The 21,342-nt window shown below is 41.5% G+C and overlaps 1 protein-coding gene across 1 annotated transcript; it reads right to left on the bottom strand.

The window, feature by feature from the left end:
* Positions 1–5,242: 5,242 nt before the first annotated feature.
* Positions 5,243–16,050, bottom strand: LOC144679615 (tumor necrosis factor receptor superfamily member 6B-like). The gene is made up of 4 exons (XM_078540182.1): positions 15,908–16,050; positions 11,197–11,569; positions 10,207–10,389; positions 5,243–8,007 (listed from the first exon to the last, which is right to left on the bottom strand). Exons 1-4 carry the CDS (start codon positions 15,923–15,925, stop codon positions 7,679–7,681), a joined length of 903 nt encoding a protein of 300 aa, XP_078396308.1. The 5' UTR covers positions 15,926–16,050; the 3' UTR covers positions 5,243–7,678.
* Between the last annotated feature and the right edge of the window lie 5,292 nt (positions 16,051–21,342).

Raw genomic sequence — 21,342 nt, 5'->3', positions numbered from 1 at the left:
AAATGTTCCTCTGGAGAGTGCAGCCAGAGCCAAGTTCATGACACTGTGGGTGACTCAGCTGCATAAGCGGGGAGGAGTAAGAGTACAAGAACAATAGTGGTCTGAGACTCAATAGTGAGAGGTGCAGACAGGTGCTTCTGCGGCCGTAGATGTGACTCCAGGATGGTGTGATGCCTCCCTGGTCCCAGGGCATTCTGAAGGGGGAGGGCGAACAGTCAGAGGTCATGGTTCACATTGGTACCAACGACATAGGCAGAGAGAGGAATGAGGTCCTGCAACAAGAATTTAGGGAGCTAGGTAGCAGATTAAAAAGCAGGACCTCAAAGGTTGGAATCTCTGGATTATTCCCTGTGCCACATGCTAGTGTGTATAGAAATAGGAGGATAGAGAGGATGAATGCGTGGCTGAAGAGATGGTGCAGGAGGGATGGCTTTAGTTTCCTGGATCACTGAGTCTGTTTCTGGCGAAAGTGGGACCTGTACAAGGCAGACGGGTTGCACCTTAACCGAAACGGGACCAACACCCTTGCGGGAAAGTTTGCTAGGGCTGTTGGGAGGGGTTTAAACTAATTTGGTAGGGGGGTGAGATACAGAGTGGAGGTACAGTAGGGGCTGATGCGCAGCCAAATATAGAAGAGAAACTAAGTCAGTCTGGAAGGCAGAGCAAATATAGACCTGTTAAGGGAATAATGTAAGGCTGGATTGCATTTATTTTAATGCAAGGAGTCTTACAAGTAAGGCAGCTGAATTGAGTGCATTGATTAACACGTGGGAATCTGATATTGTTGCTATCGCTCAGACATGGTTGAGGGAAGGGCAGGACTGGCAGCTCAATATTCCAGGGTATAGAATCTTCAGGTGTGATGGGGGGGTGGGTGTAGGGAAGGGTGTAAAAGAGGAGGTGACATTGCATTATTGATCAAGGAGTTAATTACTGCAGTAAGGAGGGATGGTATCTTAGAAGGTTCCTCAAATGAGGCCATATGAGTAGAACTTAAAAACAAAAATGGGGCAATCACTTATCTGGGAGTGTACTATAGGTCTCCAAGCAGTCAGGGGGAGATAGAGGAGCAGATCTGTAGGTAAATCTCAGAGAAGTATAAAATTAATAGGGTATTAATAGTATGGTATTTCAACTTCCCCAATATTAACTGAGATAGTCTTGGCGTGAAAGGCTTAAAGGGGGCAGAATTCTTAAAGTGCATCCAAGAGAGCTTTTTGAGCCAGCACATAGAAAGCCCTACAAGAGAAAGGGCGGCACTGGACCTAATATTAGGGAATGAAGCCAGGCAAGGGGCAGAAGTGCCAGTGGGGGAGCATTTCAGGGATAGTGACCATAACTCTGTAAGATTTATGGTAGTAATGCAAAAGGACAAAGGTGGACCGGAAATAAAAGTCCTGAATTGGGGGAAGGCCGATTTCAATATGACAAGACAGGATCTGGCCAAAGTGGACTGGGAGCAGCTACTTGTAGGAAAGTCTACATCAGACCAGTGAGAGTCATTCAAAAAGGGAATAGTGAGTGTTCAGGGCTGACATGTTCCCGTAAAGGTGAGGGGTAGGACCAACAAGTCCAGGGAAACCTGGTTGTCAAGGGAGATAGAAGGTTGGATAAGGAAAAAGAAGAAGGCTTATGGCAGATACAGAGGGCTGAAAACAGAGGAAGACCTAGAGGAGTATAGAAAGTGTAGGGGAGTACTTAAAAAAAAGTAATTAGGAGAGTGAAGAGGGGGCATGAAAAAACACTGGCAGGCAAGATAAAGGAAAATCCCAAGGCATTTTATAAATACATTAAGGGCAAGAGGATAACCAGAGAAGAGTAGGGCCCATTAGGGACCAAAGTGGCAATCTGTGCGTGGAGCCGGAGGTTGTAGGTGAGGTTTTGAATGATAACTTTTCACCTGTGTTCACTATGGAGAAGGACGATGTAGGTGTAGAAATCAGAGAGGGGCCTGTGATATACTTGAACAAATTAGCATTGAAAGGGAGGAGATATTAAGAGTTTTAGCAGGCGTAAAAATGGATAAATCCCCAGGTCTAGATGAGATGTATCCCAGGCTGCTATGTGAGGCAAGGGAGGAGATTGCAGGGGCTCTAATTTTCAAATCCTCTCTGGCCACAGGAGAGGTGCCAGAGGACTGGAGGACAGTGAATGTGGTACTATTATTCAAGAAGGGTAGTAGGGATAAACCAAGTAATTACAGGCCAGTGAGTCTAATTTCAATGGTAGGGAAACTATCGGAAAAAATTCTGAGGGACAGGATTAATCTCCACTTGGAGAGCCAGGGATTAACCAGGCATAGTCAGCATGGCTTTCGTCAGTGGGAGATCATGGCCAGAATTTTCAGGTCAGCGAGCGGGGCTGGGCCCAACACACCGACATGTAAAATGACGCGCGATGACGTCAGGCATGCGATCCGATGTCACTGCGCACCGTCGCAATATTTCAGAAGACGGGCGCGCTATGAGTTCTGAGGCGTGCCCGTCATTAATTAACGAGCCAGTAAGGCCCATGAGGAAGCAATTGACAACGATTTTTTGCAGCCCGTGCGATTTTCAATGTGCCGCACGGGCACAACGGGTAGGCCACATTTTTAAAAACCTCATCCACGGGCGGGATAAGAGGGTGAATGGACTCATTAATGCGAGTTGTTAGTACTTTAGTTTCTAAACTTACTGCTACTTGCTTGTGTGAACAGAACATTCTGAGTTGGCGGGGGGCAGGGGGGTCAACCTAACTGTTGTGCTAAGTGATCCATGCCAACACGGTACTCACCCTTCCCGATCGCAAGAGGTCATTAAACCACTTGTGGTACTGCACCCAAGTGCGTCTTACCACATCGTGGGAGCGGACCTGTTCTGCCACCTCCTCCCAGGCACGTTTTGTTATGTGGGGGAAGCCTCCTCCTCCCGTCCCTTGGCACAAGGATCTCACAGCGTGCTGCCACCTCCTTGAGGAGGGCAGTGAGGCACTCATCTGAAAACTTCGGGGCCGACTGCCCCGCCGACCTGCCTCCTCCCGCCTGGCCTGCTCTCCGAGAGCGCTATCTGACATCCTCCTGTCTGACATCAGTGGCAGCCTTTGGAAGGCCGCCTGTGCCGTTTCTGAATAGGCCGCCGGGTCGACATTGGACCTGATGTTCATTGGCCTCCCGCCACCCGCCCCTTCCCGCTGATCTCAGGAAAATGGCAGCATGGAGCCAACTGCGGTCGGCGATTGGCTCCGCACCCACCCGTCCCTGCTCCCGCCCAGCTAGCCCGCCATAAATAAAATCCTGGCCCATGTCTAACAAACTTGATTGAATTTTTCAAGGAGGTGACTAGTTGTGTAGATGAGGGTAGTGCAGTTGATGTAGTCTACATGGACTTCAGTAAGGCTTTTTACAAGGTCCCACGTGGGAGAATGGTCAAGAAAGTAAGAGCCCATGGGATCCAGGGAAATTTGGCAAATTGGATCCAAAATTGGCTTAGTGGCAGGAGGCAGCAGGTGATGCTCGAAGGTTGTTTTTGCGATTGGAAGCCTGTGACGAGTAGTGTACCACAGGGATCGGTGTTGGGACCCTTGCTGTTTGTAGTGTATATTAATGATTTAGACGTAAATGTAGGAGGTATGATCAGTAAGTTTGCAGATGACATGAAAATTTGTGGTGTCGTAAATAGTGAGGAGGAAAGCCTTAGATTACAGGACAATATAGATGGGCTGGTAAGATGGGCAGAGCAGTGGCAAATGGAATTTAATCCTGAAAAGTGTGAGGTGATGCATTTTGGGAGGACTAACATGGCAAGGGAATACACGTTGAATGGTAGGACCCTTGGAAGTACAGGGGATCAGAGGGACCTTGGTGTACATGTCCATAGATCCCTGATGGCAGCAGTACAGGTAAGATAAGGTGGTTAAGAAGGCATGTGGGAAAGTTGCCTTTATTAGCCGAGGCATAGAATGTAAGAGCAGGGAGGTTATGTTGGAGCTGTATAAAACGCTAGTCAGGTCACAACTGGAGTATTGTGTACATTTCTGGTCGCCACACTATAGGAAGAATGTGATTGCACTGGAGAGAGTGCAGAGGAGATTCACAAGTATGTTGCCTGGGCTGGAGCGTTTCAGCTATGAAGAGAGACGGGGTAGGCTAGGGTTGTTTTCCTTAGAGCAGAGAAGGCTGAGGGGGGACCTGATAGAGGTATACAAAATTATGAGGGGCATAGATAAGATGGATAGGAAGAAACTTTTCCCTTCGCGGAGGTGTCAGTAACCAGGGGGCATGGATTTAAAGTAAGGGGCAGGAGGTTTAGTGGGGATTTTAGGGAAAATTTTTTCACCCAGTGGGTGGTTGGAATCTGGAACACATGGCCTGAGGGGATGGTAGAGGTAGGAACCCTCAGCATTGAAGTATTTAGATGAGCACTTGAAATGCCATGGCATATCGGGCTATGGACCAAGTGCTGGAAAATGGGATTAGAATAAATAAGTTCTTGATGGCCGCCACGGACATGATGGACCGAGGAGCCTGTTTCTGTGCTGTATAACTCTATGACTCTGACTCTGTAATCTACTGCTGATATGATATCCATTACAGGATTTAATTGTACTAAAGAGGGCACAGAATAGATTAATGAGGATCTTTGCCAGGAATGGAGAAATTTAGCAATGAGGAAATAGGGTAGCCTGGGTTTGTTTCTTTGGAACAGGGGAGGCAGAGGGGAAATTTGAATGAGGCATATAAAATGATTAGGGGTCTAGAGTGGATAGAAAGGACATATTTCCCTAGGCAGAGACGTCAATATGCATGGGGCATGCATTTAAAGTAATTGGCAGAAGGATTAATCCAGAGAGTTGAGAAGATTTTTTTTACCAGAAAGTGGTGAGGGTCTGGAATTCATTGCCTGAAAGGGTGGTAGAGGTAGAAACCTTTACCACATTTAAAAAACACTTAAATATGTACTTGAAGTTCTGTAACCAAATCAAGAGCTGGAAAGTGGAATGAGGCTGGATAGCTCTTTTTTAGCTGACACAAGCAAGATGAGTCAAATGATCCCCATCTGTACCGTAATTTTTTTATGTTTCTGTGAATACCATCAGATTCTCTTAAAGTCTGAATTTTTCATATATTTAGCCTGTGATTGGTCCATGATACTAAAACTGACAATTAAATGTGACTGTGTGCATTTGTAGATGTGCAATTAAACTCAAAAGTACTTTTTTGGATATTGTCTGTACTCACATTGTTAAATATAATGCTGACGACTTTTAATGTTTTGAAGAATATCATTTGTATTTATATCATAACATATAATACTGGCAACTTTAGTAGTCTCTAAAAGTGGTACATAATGCATTTTATAACATAATGCTTTCTCAATGCAAAACACATCTAAACGAAAATAACTGAGGCAGCCATTAACCATTATCAGAAGATGTCTTTCATCCCAGTTCCTTATTAAACATTCAAACATCTGGCTATATATGGGAACTTTAGAGTGCATATTTTTCACAGCCCACTGGAGTGTTTCTCAGTTTTACAGATATAAAGCCTTCCTGAATCCATTACCTGACTTTATCTTTTAAAAAACATGGAACCCAATTTGTGAAACATGCCTACTGAGTGTATAGAAGAAGGCCACTATATTTCTGGCTTCTCCTATGTTGCCTATTGAAAATAGTATAATCTGCACAAGCAAATTACGTTTCTTTAGAAATAATTCAATTTGTTTATTTTACACTTGCAAAAGACCTTAACCAAAATAAGGACCCACAAATGATATAATAGAAAAGGTAGTTTTCAAATGAAGGAAAAGTGCATGTAAATCTCATCTTTATATATTATCCCTCTGCTGAGATTTCCGCTCTTAACCAGCCATAGGATATGCAGAGTTAAACTAGAGGGTGCATCAGAAAGAAAATGATGGGTGGCACTCTGAGTACTTTTGCATTCCATAATGTCAGCTCTGGAGTAGCATTGTGGAGGAGTTTGGTTCAGTATCCTTTTAGCTAAGGAATGCTGCATGGCAGAAGGAGATTTGTGGGAGGGGGAATGCTGAGAACATTCTTGACTTTTGACTAAATTACTTACTCTTGTTGTGGGCTCATTTACTACAATTTGTCCCTCTTTGCTTAAAGCTCTTGGCTTTTCAGAGAGAAATTTGATGGGTAATTGTGTCAGCAGGCTGACATTTTTACAGTAAGCATTGCTGTGACCTGATATACAATCATCATGATCTGTTGACACGTTAGTGTTCTAAATTACTGATCACCGCACAACTGTACCTGTTGCAAATTTACAGTGTAGTTGATTGTCTGCTACTGCTTTTGCTATAAATCAATTGCCTCAATCCTTAACCAACCGAGTCTGAGGTCCCAATGCTTAAGAAACAAAATGCCAGATTTGCACAGAAATTCCTGACTAAACCCAGTTTTTAAAATCAAAATATTTGCTACAGAATGCTTCTTTCCTATCTTGGCGGCACCTGATCCAAATGTTTAGGTTATGATTTATAGTTGTTTTATAAAATGGCCACCTTATCAATAGCTTGGATTTATGTTCCACACATGTAGCCAGTTTCAATTTAATATATGTCTACTAAAATTTAGATGTCCCTTCCTCTCAGCCCTGTACCAATATTATCTTCTGTACTCTGTTCTCACAACAGCAGTAAAAAAATCAGTTGAACTATACAGTACATAAGGATTAAAAATACACATCTGGTTATTTGTGAACAGAATGGACAAACTGTATTGAAATATACAGATTATGCACATCAGCATAATAAAGTAAATTGGACACTTGTAACAAATGGAAAAAGCAACACTCATGAATACAACAGGATTTGGACAGCATGGCTCATCTAACGATCTTCAAAGCATAAAAAACACTTTCTATTGGTGTGGTGAATACTGAATAAAACCATAAAATCGAGAAACATTCCTTAATATAGTAAAATCTAGATGGTGAAATGCTATTGACAAACTTGTGCCCAATTATGCAAACTATGAAAACAGATTGTGGATTGCTGAAAAAAAGAGACATGCTATCAAAGCTTTTAATCCTGCACTCATCAAGGTAGCTCGCAAGAAATTACCAACTCTAAGGGGAGAACAACAACTTATACTGCGTGCTAATTGGTTGGCATTGGTGGAGGCGTTGCCACAGAGAATGCAGCATGGAATAGTTAACTGCCCAGGTTTGTTCAAATTCAAATTCTTTTTTCAGCAATGCTCAAGTTCTGTACTACCAAACAAAAATAAATTGTACCATTTTGAAGAGTATAAGAAGGAATGCTTCAATATCACTACAGTGGGATCTGTTAAATTCTTATACATATGTGCTAAGAAAAGCTTAGCTATTACTGAAAAGAGAGACATGTTGTTGAAGATTTTTTATCTTGCACTTATCAAGGCAAAGACAAGAATGCCCAATTTCAAACTACCGCAACCATTTATAGTACAGGAGAAAGGGATGCTAATTGGTTGGCAAGTCAACTCTGATTGGCTGAGACATTGCCATGAAGAAAGCGTGAGAACACACTGATAATTAATTATGCAAAGATGCTTGAAAGGCAGTGAATCAGGAAAAGGTTGTGAAAAACGATGAATACTGTGGGTTTTGTTTTAACTAGCTTTCTTTAATTATAAAAAGATTAGTTAGATCAGAGCTGTACTCATATTTTCAAAGCATCTCTGCCCACTAACTTACTGAAACAGCACAATTTTTCTGCACTGCAGTGACCTTATCTTTGAGGAACTTTTTTGACACTTTTTTTGCAACTTTTTTAAGTTTGACAGCCCTCAGAATTTTAACCAAGGCTTCTGCGGTTATGGTTTCCTTCTGCTGCATCTTCCATTTGTCCAGGAAAAGCATAATCTGCTGATGCTTCTGCTTGTCATTCCATGTTTCCAACACACTTCTTCTGGTCTCATTGAGGAGTGCCTTCCCAAAACTGAACACTTTCCGCTGCTCGATTTTTTGTCGCGCCACAAAGTAAAAAAGTGCCTGTTCACACTCTGTAATACCTTCTGAAACATAGAATTAAATCAAATTTCGTTTAGGTTTGATTTCAGCTGCAAGCTTAGATATAATCTTTTCCCAGGTCCACATGCTGAGAATAACAGTTAGTTTGGAGCCAGTTACAAAGTCACAAAATCAGTTTTGCACAGTTGTTATCATCTTTTGGTTGAGTCACAGCTCACAATGTATTCTCAGCTATTCTAGGATTTTTTTCTGGTCAAAGAGCTAGCGTTGGTGGCAATGATATGATTTAATGGAAAATGATGGATGGTCAGGAATGAATCACAAATATCTAAAGTCACAACTGCTTTAAAGTCACAACAAAAAAGGCGGAAGTGATTTTCAGCTGCCGCTCTTTCATTTCTCATTTAATAAGCAAGCAGCTAAAGGCCTTGAATAGCTTAAAACAAAACCGTTTGAGCAATTTTTAATCAGTAAGGGAATCAAGGGTTGTGAGGAAAAGGCAGGAACGTAGAGTTGAGGATTATCAGATCAGTCATGATCTCATTGATTGATGGAGCAGACTTGATGGGCCAAGTGGCCTACTTCTGCTCCTACGTCTTATGGTCTTATGGTCCTATGATGAAAGCAAAATTGTGATCTTTGCACCAAAAGCAGATTAGAAAGGGGAAGGCACCACATTCCAAGAGGCTGTCAAACGTTACAGCGCTAAGTGCAGCTTTAAAGGAATATGCTGTTTCCCATAGATGGCCATTAGGTCCCCAGAACAGTTGCTCAAAGAGTTTGGCAGCAAGTAGCTGGTGGTGTGCAACCTGCATTGTTCAATGCATACTAATTTTGCAATGGGGCTGCCTGTGCCCAATCTGCATAGGAATTGGGCCCACTGAAAATTTGTGGGGTCCATTTTTAGGCATTTTCAGGCGGATGCTTATTCCCAGGCATCAGGCCTTTTCAATCAGGTATTTAATGCCTGTTGAAGGGCCCTTTCCTGAAATTAGCCACAGATGGGTAGTGTATGATTCTCCAGTGGCCAAGAAGCCGTTAATGAAAAGCAAGTTATTCTATTTTTTAATACCTGTCTGCAGAACCAGGAGGAGCAGAAGTCTAGGACACCAGCAGAAGTGCTGCTTCAACTCCGCAGGAGTTACTCTTGACCCCCTGCATCTTTCTTTCCTCCCAAACTTGCACAAAGACTGCAACTCACGAAGCAGGCAGCCTAACACTGATCTCATCATTATGGCAAGCTGCCTGTAGAAGTGTGATCAGTGCCAGCAGCTTCTACTGAGTTTGTTGGTGAGACCTGAAGGCCAATTTCCATTGGTCCTCAAGCCTTTCAGTGCAGGCATACACTGGTCTTGTTGCACTGAGTCTGAGCTTGAAAAGGGGCTCAGAGGAAATTCTGCAACACGTTATTTATAGATTCACCAAACTAATGCTCAGAAGACAATACTGATGACAGCGTTCTCAGAGTGAGAGTCAGCGCTAGTACAAGTAGTGAAAGTAGAATAGCGGTATTATAGATTGAATAGGCAGACCTAAAATTTTGAGTACTATATAAGACCTGGTTTTCATCCTGAAAAAGTAGATCAATAGGAGAGTGCCTGTGTATACCATATTTCAATCTACTGCTAAATGAACACATCCCTCTTCTCCAGCAGTATACAGATTATATACTCAGAACCTCTATTCTTCTGAATGTGGATGGTTGGAGGTGCTATAAATGCTTTCCCAAGCATTTGAAGAAAAAGCATGGAATTTGTCCTTGGAAGATGATTTTTCCCTAAAGTCAAATTTTCATTAACAAGAGAATTAATGGTAAACAAGTTAGCTTGTTTCCTGCTTAAGCAGATGTTACCATCTTTGTGGCTTTCACAAAAGAACAGGGTCACCTTGGTGCTCAGAGCAGACGTGCAGTCTACATATAATTATTGACGTTAGAAACTCAATATAATGCTAGGGTTTTTTCCACTTCTATGTAATTTAATTTGGAGATCTTCAAATAGTGTCAATGTGGTGATCCTACCTTCCCAACGAACTAGCATAGTCTATGATCTTGAATATGTAGTTAAAAGCAGTGTACTGTTGTATTACATGAAGGCAAAAAATACTTCATAGTGAACTTTGTTTGACATAAATATACAAAGCTATTTCTGAGCTTGTTGCTTAGCCTGGAGAGGTACAATTTAACTGTTTTACATGTTCCATTCAATTACACAGGTTAATTTTTTTTAAATCTATTGAAATACCTCTGGAGCCATGGGGCTGGCAGGGGCTGCACAAATTATCATGCCACGCAGTGCCAAGGATGTCCAGCTTTAAGCCCAGTTCAGTGCAGTTTGTGTGTCTCTTACATTGTGCGATGGCAGAACTCACTGATGAAAAGTAACCCCGAGCACATTTCCCACAAACTCTTTCTGTATATGGAGTGCCTGGTTAATGAAAACAGATAAGTGAATCCCGCTTAAAGAAATACATACAAAAATAAAAGACCTCACAAAGTTGACTAACATAAGGGGAAAAAAAACCATTTGTTTCTATTGGAGTTATAAATTCAATAAAACTAACAAACTTCTGCCATCATTTTGGAAGCAGAATACATTCAAATCTTTATTATGCAGTCAGATCTATGAAAACAAAGGGGAAAGAAAGTTTCCATTTATGAGTGATCACATGCTCCAAGCGTGTAATATAAGTTATGCAAATAAGATTTACAAAGACAATACCAGAACTGATAGGTTATAACTAACAAAAAAGGCTGAACCGGCTGGGGCTCTTTTCTCTTGAAAAGAGAAAGTTGAGGGGTGACTGAATGGAGTCTTGAAAATTATGAAGGGATTCGTTAGGGTGGAGCGAGTAAAGATGTGGTGGAGGCCAAAATGAGAGGCCATAAGTAGTCATCAATAAATCCAATAAAAAATTCAGGAGAAACTTCTTTACCCAAAGAGTGGTTAGACTGTGGAAGTTGTTACCACATGGAGTGATTGTAGGGTATAGCATAGATGCTTTTAAGGGGAAGGTAGATGAATACAGGAGTGAGAAAGGAATAGAAGAATATATTGATAGTGTTAGATAAAGTATAGTGTAAGGACATTTGTTTGGAGCATAAACAGTGGCACGGACCAGTTGGGCCAAACGGCCTTTTTTGTGCTCTAAATTCTAAGTAGTTTTCAAGTTTGAAAATGCAAACAAAGATGTACATTTCAACTAGGCAAATTACAAAATAAAACACATGGTACCTGCAGTTTTAACTTCATATCCAGGAAGACATACTTTCTGCTTCATACAAAATTCATATTTCCAGAAGTATCCATCTTTGCATTCGCACACTCTGTTGTGAGTCGCGTTACATTCATGTTTAATGTATTGAGCTTCTTTGCAGAAATTATTGCAGTATTGACATTTTTGTAAGTAATTCCAAAACTGCGTATAATGATTTGCTGAGCAGGGTGCACAAATGGTATCACGGTCTTTCGTACAAGGCACATTCATATATTGTCCTGGAGGGCAGCGACTACAGGTTCGGTCTTCATATTGAAAAGTAGGTACTGATGCTATGCATTTCTCTGTACTTGCATAAATAACAAAGGCGATAACCAAGTTGAGCAATGACTAGGGAGAAAGAAAGGTTAACTTCAATTATAGAAGCAGTATCTAGTTGGACAATCAATGTAGCCCTACATTTAAAACACTGATAGAGAAGTTTTCCTGCTTGCCAAGGCTAGATTATGTGCCTGTCTTGGGAAAGGGAGAGGTCAGTGGTGAACAGCTCCAATCCATGACCACCTGACACATCTGCAACAAATTATGGACTGCCAACAGTTTAAAAGAAATAAAATAAGGGCACAATACTGGAGATGCAATTATATCAGAAGAAAACATGTTCTTTATTTGTCTTCTCCTATATTATTTAATGACAGGCTGCTTTCTGTTAGTATTCAGGAATGAAAATGAAACCGATTCTCTTCAAGTGAGTGGAAGTGGTTGCTGGCTGAACCTGCGGTTGACATGATGAAAAGGTTTATTTTCTCCTCAGGGAACAGATGGACAGAAAGATTCCTTTAAAATACATTGAGCCGCCATCTGGAATCCCTGCCATGTTGCACTCTAGGTTTAGTAGCATGGAGTTCCTGTTTCTCACTCCTCCCATATTTAGGGGCCTGTGTCAGCCATGCTGTTATGGGGAAGTATTGAATTCAGCAAGCAATTCTTCAATGTAAGGGTAGGTTAGTTGAAGACTTAGTCAATCCTGGCATGGGAGTTATATAAAAAGCCCCATATTCAAAATTTATAAAGTATTAATAATAAGAAAAATATTTTATTATATTTAAAGTGACTTTTTAAATCAAATTATGATGTTAAGTCACCATTTCATAGTAAATGAGAAACATATCAAGGTAGTGCATTGAGAATTTAACTTGCCTGGTACTGGAAAAAAATATTGAGACAGGGTTTTCTGCTTGTCTTTCATAAGTGGGTTGCTAACCTTGATTGCATGATAATTGTTAATATAATTATTATAATATTTAGATGTTGACATTCTGAGTTTGGCAAATCTTGCCTGTTCACTGCATAAATCATTAATTTCCCAATATCTGTGGTGGTTGATAAAGCTCCCATCAGAAGTGCATGTTCCAAGCAGAACATTTTCCTCAATATTTCTCGCTTAGGGAGAAAAGGAATTGTAGGGAATCATGGTTAACATTATAAATAATAATTTCTTTTTGTTTAAAATAGCCTTTATTCTATATATATAGGTATATATATAGAATAAAGGCTAGATATAATATATAATTATATATATATACACACACATATATTTGTGGAGAGAGGAAGTGAGAGAAACATGCATGATTTAGTAAATCAAAGTTCATTTCAACTGAAATTATAAACCAAAATGTTAAATATAATTAAAGAGGGAGAAAAATCACAGGAAGGATACTTTATTTTCAAAGGGACTTGTCAAATGCCTGTCTGAAAAAGTTATAAAATATTTATCAAATATACATTCAAATGATAGTCATTACATTGGCCCAGATCTTCAGATCAGCATCGCTGCTGCGCACATTGCTGCTGGCCACAAAGATCTCTACCACGCAACCATATTGTGTTATTTCAGCTGGGATTTCCGATCCCGGCTGCAGCAACAATGGATCAGTGCAGCCAATCCTGTGAAAGATCAACAAGAGCTGGAGAAAGCAGGTGAAGAGAGGAAACACCACCCTTTTTACGACATTAGCTGCCATATTCAGGTAAGCTTTTAGAGGTCTCAAATCTTTCAGCGAGTTAATGGTTTGGTGTGTTGGTGTATGAGCGGGTGGCTGAGTGAAGAGATGGGTAGATGAGTCAATGGGTAGGTGAGTGAGGAGATGGGTGGATGGGTCAGTGGGTGGGCAAGTGAGTAGGTGGGTAGATGGGTCAGTGGGTGGGCGAGTGAGTAGGTGGGTAGATGGGTCAGTGGGTGGGTGAGTGAGAAGATGAGTAGATGGGTCAGTGGGTGGGTGAGTGAGGAGATGGGAGGATGGGTCAGTGGGTGGGTAAGCGATTAGGTGGGTAGATGGGTCAGTGGGTGGGTGAGTGAGGAGATGGGTAGATGGGTCAGTGGGTGGGTGAGTGAGCAGGTGGATGGGTAAATAAGTGGTGGGATGGGAGCAAGCAGTCTGGCCAGTGAGTGCCAGGTCGGAGGTGGCTGTTGGATCAGGGGTAATCAGGTTGGGGAGGGTCGACTCAGGTGGATAATAGGGTTGGGTCAGGGGGTTAGTCGGGCCTGGGGGTGTTGGTGGGAGAGAGACTCCAGTCAGATCGGGGATGTAGTCAGGTCTGGGTGGGCAGATGGCTCAGGTTGGGTTGTAGTTGGATTGAGGGTTAGGTCGGGGGTGTAGATGGGTGGGTGGGTCAGGTTGGGAGGGCAGGGAAGTCGGGTTGTGTTGGGAGGGGTCTGGGTGGAGGTAGCAAAGTTGGGGTAATCGGTTCGGGGTAGTAGTCAGGTCGGGGGCATAGACAGATTGGGGAGGGGGGTCAGGTCAGGGAGGAAGTTGGATCTTGTTGGGAGGGGATGGGTCGAGGGGTCGTAGTCAGGTCAGGGTGGTAGTTGGGTCTGGGGTATGATTTGGGAGTGGGATGTGGCCCTCAGTTCAGCTACACTTGCTGATCATTGAGTTAGACCAGGTATTAACCGGTGTAACATTTCCAGGTAAGTGTCCAGGTAAGTCCCACATATCTGGTCCAAGTCTCTGCCCTGAGCTTAGTTTCGGAGATGTACGTTAGGGCCCTGGGCAGTGGAAATCAGCCCTTCGGAAGTTTAAACTTCCCGGGTAATTATAGCGAATGTCTGTGCTTTAGGACTCCTGTGGGTCCTGACATGCATCTCCCAACTTCAGTCCAGGTTTCGCTGCTCTGGATATTGGAAGATTTGGGCCAAGGTGTTCTTTCCTATGTGCCACTTCACTGATCTAAAGGCCACATGCTTGCTGAAATAGTGCCATTCTCTGCAATGGAGACCAACACTTCTGACCATTCTAGGAGCTAATCTTGAGCCCCTTCATCTCAAAAAACAGTCCATTGACTAAAGTCACCTTTGAGAAGGCAAGAACATTTTGGATTAAAAAAGATGTCTTACAGCGTATTGAATTCATGTTTCTAGGGTATCAACCAGCCACCTTGTTAATACAACATCGAATTATTCTTAAATAGTCCTAACAGTAACCAAAACAAAAACAGAATTACCTGGAAAAACTCAGCAGGTCTGGCAGCATCGGCGGAGAAGAAATCAGTTAACGTTTCGAGCCTTCATGGCCCTTCTGAAGGCTCGAAACGTTAACTGATTTCTTCTCCGCCGATGCTGCCAGACCTGCTGAGTTTTTCCAGGTAATTCTGTTTTTGTTTTGGATTTCCAGCATCCGCAGTAGCTTTTAGCTTTTTGTTTTTATCTAACAGTAACCAGTCCAGCATGAATCTCTATGACAACATATGGTCACATATCACAATTCTATGATAACAGACAACAGAAAGGTACATGCTAAAAGTTCAGAAACCTGCTTTATAAATAGTATAAGGAAGACGACCATGTTTTGCAAGTAAAAACTAAAAGTATTGCATTTATATAAGGCTTTTCACGATCACCAGACATCTCAAAGTGCTTCTCGGCCATTGGAATACGATTTTTTGGAAGTGTAGTAACTATTATAACATAGGAACATTTTAAAAATTAATTAAAATAAAATAATAAAAATAAATGAGAGGTTTCTGATTTCAAAGCCGTTGGGATATCTTTTCAAACCAGCGTACTTTGGCTATGGATGTTCATTGTTTTTTTTCTCTTTTGTGTGCTATTTTTAGACAGCTGTTAACATATTAAAAACCGAATATAGTACCGGCGTGTTAAAATGAGTATATACATTTGCCAATCAGAGACCTGTAATCTCCCGGATCATTACAGGCTGCTCATATTTCAGTAAATTATAATACCTGAACTCCTTGATAGATTTCTGCCTTTGGTGTGACAACCAATCATATTCCTATGTACCAATCACAAATACAGGGCTACGGGACAAGTGCTGGAAAATGGGATTAGAATAGATAGGTGCTTGATGGCCGGCACGGACACGATGGGCCGAAGGGCCTGTTTCTGCGCTGTATAACTCTATGACTCGAACTTTGGACATGATTGGTCGTCGGTCACTTTCCTGTCTATTTAACTGGCGCACCAACAGGCACCTGCCCTGTCCGAATTCCAACTTCATTGTCCGGTGCCACAGCGTGGATCACTAACGGGAAAACAGTGGAAGTCCTTCCACGTAGCCCGAGTAGTCATCAATTCAAGGTCTCCACTATTTTATTCTATCAGAATTTTTTTTTGGAGTTGTTAAGTTTCCAATAACAGGGGTCCCTACATTCATCTGTAATCTCTAGCTCGTACATCACTCTTTACTCCGTCCAGTTACTACTCACCGCTTTTCTGAGCTCCATCTGGCTGCCTGGGATTTACTCTTTGATGCGCTGCACAGTCAAGCCGTCGCTGGATCCTGCCCCGACCTGTGGAGAGTTTAAAGGCTGGGAGATTGCTATGGGAATTCCCCCGTTTCGGGGAGGCGCCTCTGGACCTTCCTCCTCTGAGTTCATTACTTCTCATCCCTCTTGTTATGATAATGTTAAATAGTAAAGATGAGCAATGATCAGCAGTAGCATTTGCCATTGATTTATTTAAAAATGCCATAATCCATATCTAAATATTTAAATCAAACTGAGTGATACAGTCCTAACCTTCACGTCCATCAATACAGTTGACTAATCGCAAGCAAAATGTCTAAAAAAAAGATTAACATGGCATCTTTTCTGGCCCAATTTGCTCCAAAGACTTCTTGTTGAAGTGTAGTCATTGGTGTCATGTAGATATGCATGCAGCCAGGCCTGGTCCAGAGCAATAAATTCCCGGTTACCAGGTGCTCTTCCATCTAAAGGTATAAGACAACATAGTGCAGATGCTGTAAATCCTGAAACCAAAAGGATAATGCTGAAAGCACACAGCAAATGAGACAGTATCTGTGAAAAGAACAGACAAGCTGACATTAATCAACATGCCATGAACTTTTTTTTGGGCGGGCGGGAGGTGTGCATTTGAAGTATCTGACACTCTGAGGGAGGGGGGATTAATCTCAACTTTTATTTAAGGGCTACTCATTTGTATATTTATATCCTCCAATTTGGAAATTACAGTGCAAATTAATAATCTACATCAACCAACATTATTTTCATGTGTTAGCATTTTATGCTGTCTTTATACTGCAATATTAATAGTGGTTTTATGTTGGGATTTTTAATGTACATGTGCTGAAAGTATTATTTTATTCTATGCCTGTGGATCAGCCTCAGCATAAGCGACAGTGATAAGGAGGTAGAGGGACCTTAACACCCTGCTCAGGAAGTCCCATAGATGTTGCTTGATACAGCTCACAAAACCGCCTTGTCACAACAAGTATCAAAAGCATGAATCATCATCCTTTTTCCTTAAAAAGCCTCTTCATAACAAAACTGAAAGTCTCAGAATGACCTTTCTTGTTTCTGCTAATGAATCACGTGAAAATGGCTGTATGATTTTCAGTACTTGTTCCCTGTACTCTTTTGCAATCACCCTTTTACAGAGATTGACTGGAAATGTAATTTCTCATTTGGATTCACTGCGAGGTTCTAGTTTGGAATACTGATTGTTATTGTGTCTGAATTTTTCACAACCATTTAAACTCTCCCTGTTCAACGGATCCTTTTACCCACCACCGTCAACACCCCTGTGTCCTTTTGTCTATGACATCTTTGGCAGTCTCTTCTTGGCCTCCACCTATCACTGGCCCCCTAACGAGCTCTCCTGTCCCACCCTCCTCTACCAGTTTATATTTCATCTCATTTCTGTATGTCTTAGTTCTGATGAAGGGTCATACGGACTCGAAACATCAACTGTATCCCTCTCCACAGATGCTGTCAGACCTGCTGAGTTTTTCCAGGTATTTTTGTTTTTGTTCATTTAAACTACACGTTAGTTATTCACACCATTTCTCCTAGCCTCTCTCTCCCTCCCAGAGGGCTACAGCGGTTCTCTCGTTTCTCCCTGAGTTTAGTTGTGATGCTCCGATTTCTCACAGGATTGCATCGTGATGCTTATTTCTCATGGGGATTTGCTGCAATGCTGATGATTTGTCCAAAGATTCTGCCTGGTATTAACAAAAAAAGAACTTGCATTTATGTAGCACCTTTCACAACCTCAAAGCACTTTGCAACTAACTAAGCAATTTTGAAGTGCAGTCACTGCTGTAATGTAATACAACAACCAATTTTCACAGAGCAAGATCCCGCAAACAGCAATGACATAAATGAACAAATAATTTGTTTTCGAGATGTTGGTTGAGGGTTATATATTGGCAAGGACAACTCCCCTGCTTTTCTTTAAAATAGTGCAATGTGGTCATTTACATCCACCTGAGACGGTAGATAGGACTTTGGTTTAATGTCAGCTGTAAGGTAACATCTCTGTTAGTGTGGCACTCCTTCACTGCTCCAATGGTGTGCTAGCCTAGATTATATGCTCAAGGCTTTGGAGAGGGGCTTGATCCCACTACTTCTGCTTCAGAGAGAAGGTTGACTGGAGGCCAATAGTGATTATAACAGCTGTCTTCAGTTCCTTTCTAATTAGAAAAGTCATGGTTTCAAAGCCCCTGGTGCAAGGTACGGCCTTTTGCCTATTCACTTTGCTTTTATTTCAATCTAATAACTTGATTGTAGTAATACTAATGGAATAATTTGTAACCTAGGTGGGGCAGAAACCTATTGTATCGGATTAGCCAGCAGTTAGGTGTGTTGGCTGAAAATTGCCCGCTTCACTACTTCCAGTTTTCAGTCCCTACCCGGAATTGAGAATTATGCCTAATACAATCCTGAATCAAAATTCAATAAATGCTGGTGATCTAAGAAATGAGGTAATATTTTCTACCCCCATGTTTGTGGTGTAATTATTTTGTAAGTTACAGGAACTACTTCTCTCAGTCCCTTTGTCATCTGTGATTCAGCTGGAGCTAATAGCTACCTGGAAGTTGTAACTAAATGATCTGTTTCAGCTTCAAGACCTTGCAGTCTTTGGTGAGTGAGTCTTTGTTGTCTTAGTTCTGTGAGCCAACATGAAGTTTAAATATATTTTCAAACTTTCCAGTCATCATTTCATAACATTTAAATTTTATGTAATGGACCATTCATGTTCTACTGTGATGTACCAAGATCTTTTTATGAAATGAGATGGTATCACTTTTATCAACTAACGTAAAGAATAACTGACATAATGACTTTGTTTTCATCGACCAGAATTCTCTAGTGCAGCAATGTGACTAAAGTTGATCTCGGCCTGAACTGTGACAGTAATTTCAAAATGATCATTTCGTGTCTAGTGCTGCATAGTAGTAACATTTTAAAAGCCACTGGGCCCTGATTCATTTTCCAGTAAATGCTTAGTACCTGATTTTAACATAACCATTTTCCTTTATTACCAAGTTATGGAAAATATTTTCCCAAATATGCCTCCTGGTAACGATTTGTTTATTGTCTTAATGGAAGAAGGGACATTAAGCAGAAGTTTTAGTCTGCAATGCTTCTGTCTTCCGTCTTTTTTTAAATCAGCAAATAAAGGTAACCCCTTACCACTGTAATTCTAAGCACAAATGTTATGGGCAAAGCACATGAAAACGAGGTAAAGTGACTTTCTCACACTTTAGTTTCCAAAGGAGATTATGTATCGCTACCTCTTTAGAGAGTAGGTGAAGTCATGTGTTGTTAGAAATGGCATCAATGTTTTATTAAGTTTAAAAAATGAGTTAAAGTTACAGAGTTGCAGGAGCCAATGCTGATCTCCACAAATCTGTGGCCCAATCTACACACAGACACACAGGAGAGAGAATGAGAATCGTATGCAAGATATGTAAACATGTCAAAGACACCATGCACACCACATCTTTCAACCTACAGAAAAAGATACACTGTCTAACTCTTCCAGAATTCAAAAAGAAAATTACATAGCGGAACTCTGCGATTTAGTCAGAACAAAACACACAATCACAAAGAGGCAGGACAGAGACACATAAGGTAGAATTTTCCCAGACTGGTGGATGTAGGTTTGGAGGGCAAGCGGGTTGGAAAATCCAGGAAATTGATGTCAGGTTGGGTACCTGACATGATCCTGCCCGCTCCCAACTTTGCTTGGGACAGTATTGAAGGTAAGCAGGAACCCCCTTGGACCTGTTGGGCAAGTAATTAAGTAATTGTTGAGGTTGTTAAGAAGCCAATTACGAACTGCTTTAGCTCTGAATCCTGGATTTCCCAGGCATGGGACCAGTTTCCTAACCTGTCAGCAACTCATCAGGGTCAGTGAGACATGTCAGTGGGAAGAACTTCTTCAGTGAAATTGACAAGGCTGGGAAGACTTTGATCAGTTACCCTGAAGAGCTGCAGCCTTGGCCAGGTGAGAGGTTGCTGCTCAAAGCATTTCTTCAAAAAGTGAGTGCTTTCACTGCTTGACAGGTGATTACCAACTTTTTGGAAGGCACTTCACCTGCCTAACACTTCACTCACCTTTGTCTTGGGATCACTTTAAGAGACTGTGAGTGGAGAGCCACTGAAGGAAGTGACGTCATGTCTCACATGACCCAGGGATTGTGGGTGTAGACCGACAGAGTTAGATATATATAAACGTGCTCCTTTATATGTGGTGTGTATATATGTTCCAGATCAAGTTATAATAAAGAACTCACATAGTTGTTGTATATTGCTTGTATTTCTGTGACTCCTATGTCAGGCACACACGAAAGGTCTAATCCAATTTCCAGTTAGCAATAATGACAGCCCATGATGGCCGGAACCATGTGTACTATTTTTAATCTTTAAATAATGACAACTCTCAAGTAACTTAATCGATCAGGATTGAATGCAACCATTATGGTGGGATGTTGAGTTTAATCAGAATTTAAGACAGAATATAACACACTAGGTTATAGAGCAAAAACAGATGACTATGACAAGTAGCAAGTAATGGTCCAGATCAGGCAGGACAGCAGGCATATGCGAACAGCTCTTTCATTCTTCTCCTTGACTTCTCAAGCCCCTTAGGAGTGTTTGAGCAGAGTCCCCATTGAGAGTTCTTTCCACTGCCTACTGCACAGAACTTTCCCAATGTCTCTTACTTTTTACCCTTTTACCAGGGTGGACACCTGGCTGGATTACTGACAAGGTTTTTTCTCCCTATAATGGTTTGCTTTATTTCAAAATGCCCTATAGAATGTTGAATTCTTTGTCTAAACCTTGGATTGAAAAGCTCTCCTTTAACGCCATTCACCTGCCATTAGCTTCTTGAGCCATCACACGTACCTTCTGGCTTTGATCAATCACCCTTACCTCATCGTTTCCATTTTACTTCTCAAACTGTTCTCGCTGACCAGTTGCATCCTCCCAGTAATATTTCATCTCTGGCACCAAACTCACTCCCAAAAATTTCATTATTTCTATCTAGTCTGCTATCAGTTATTTAAGTGTAAGGCTGTTTGGAAGATCTGCGAACAAGTTGTTCATAATGGCCTTTCAGTTCAGTTGTTCTTATTCCTTATCAGACCATTGAACCACGTTGTTGTTCCCTAAAGTAAGCTCTATTCTATTTCCAAACACTAATGAACTCAAGTACTTCAGCAAGCACCTTAATAAGCGAGATTAAATGAAAAGCCCAGCACAGCTTTGCACAATGGTTATTTTAAGTATCTATAAGTTGTTCTCCCGGTGCAGTATGAGGCCTTGTCTATCCATGGGCCCTTTTTGGGATAGCCATCATTACCTAAGGCTAACCATCTTATCAGTCTTGTTTC

This window comes from Cetorhinus maximus, chromosome 4, assembly GCF_964194155.1.
Source record: "Cetorhinus maximus chromosome 4, sCetMax3.hap1.1, whole genome shotgun sequence".
NCBI classification, from domain to species: Eukaryota; Metazoa; Chordata; class Chondrichthyes; order Lamniformes; family Cetorhinidae; genus Cetorhinus; species Cetorhinus maximus.
The sequence above is the reverse complement of the archived record's forward strand: the minus strand, read 5'-3'. Positions and strand labels throughout refer to the sequence as shown.

Bases quoted from the DNA above. Each gene is read 5' to 3' on its own strand.
- LOC144679615 (XM_078540182.1), bottom strand. The intron at 10,390-11,196 runs GTACCATGTGTT...TTCATTAACCAG, and splicing joins ATATGAAGTTAAAACTGCAG to GCACTCCATATACAGAAAGA. The intron at 8,008-10,206 runs GTATTTCAATAG...TCTATGTTTCAG, and splicing joins CCAGCCCCATGGCTCCAGAG to AAGGTATTACAGAGTGTGAA.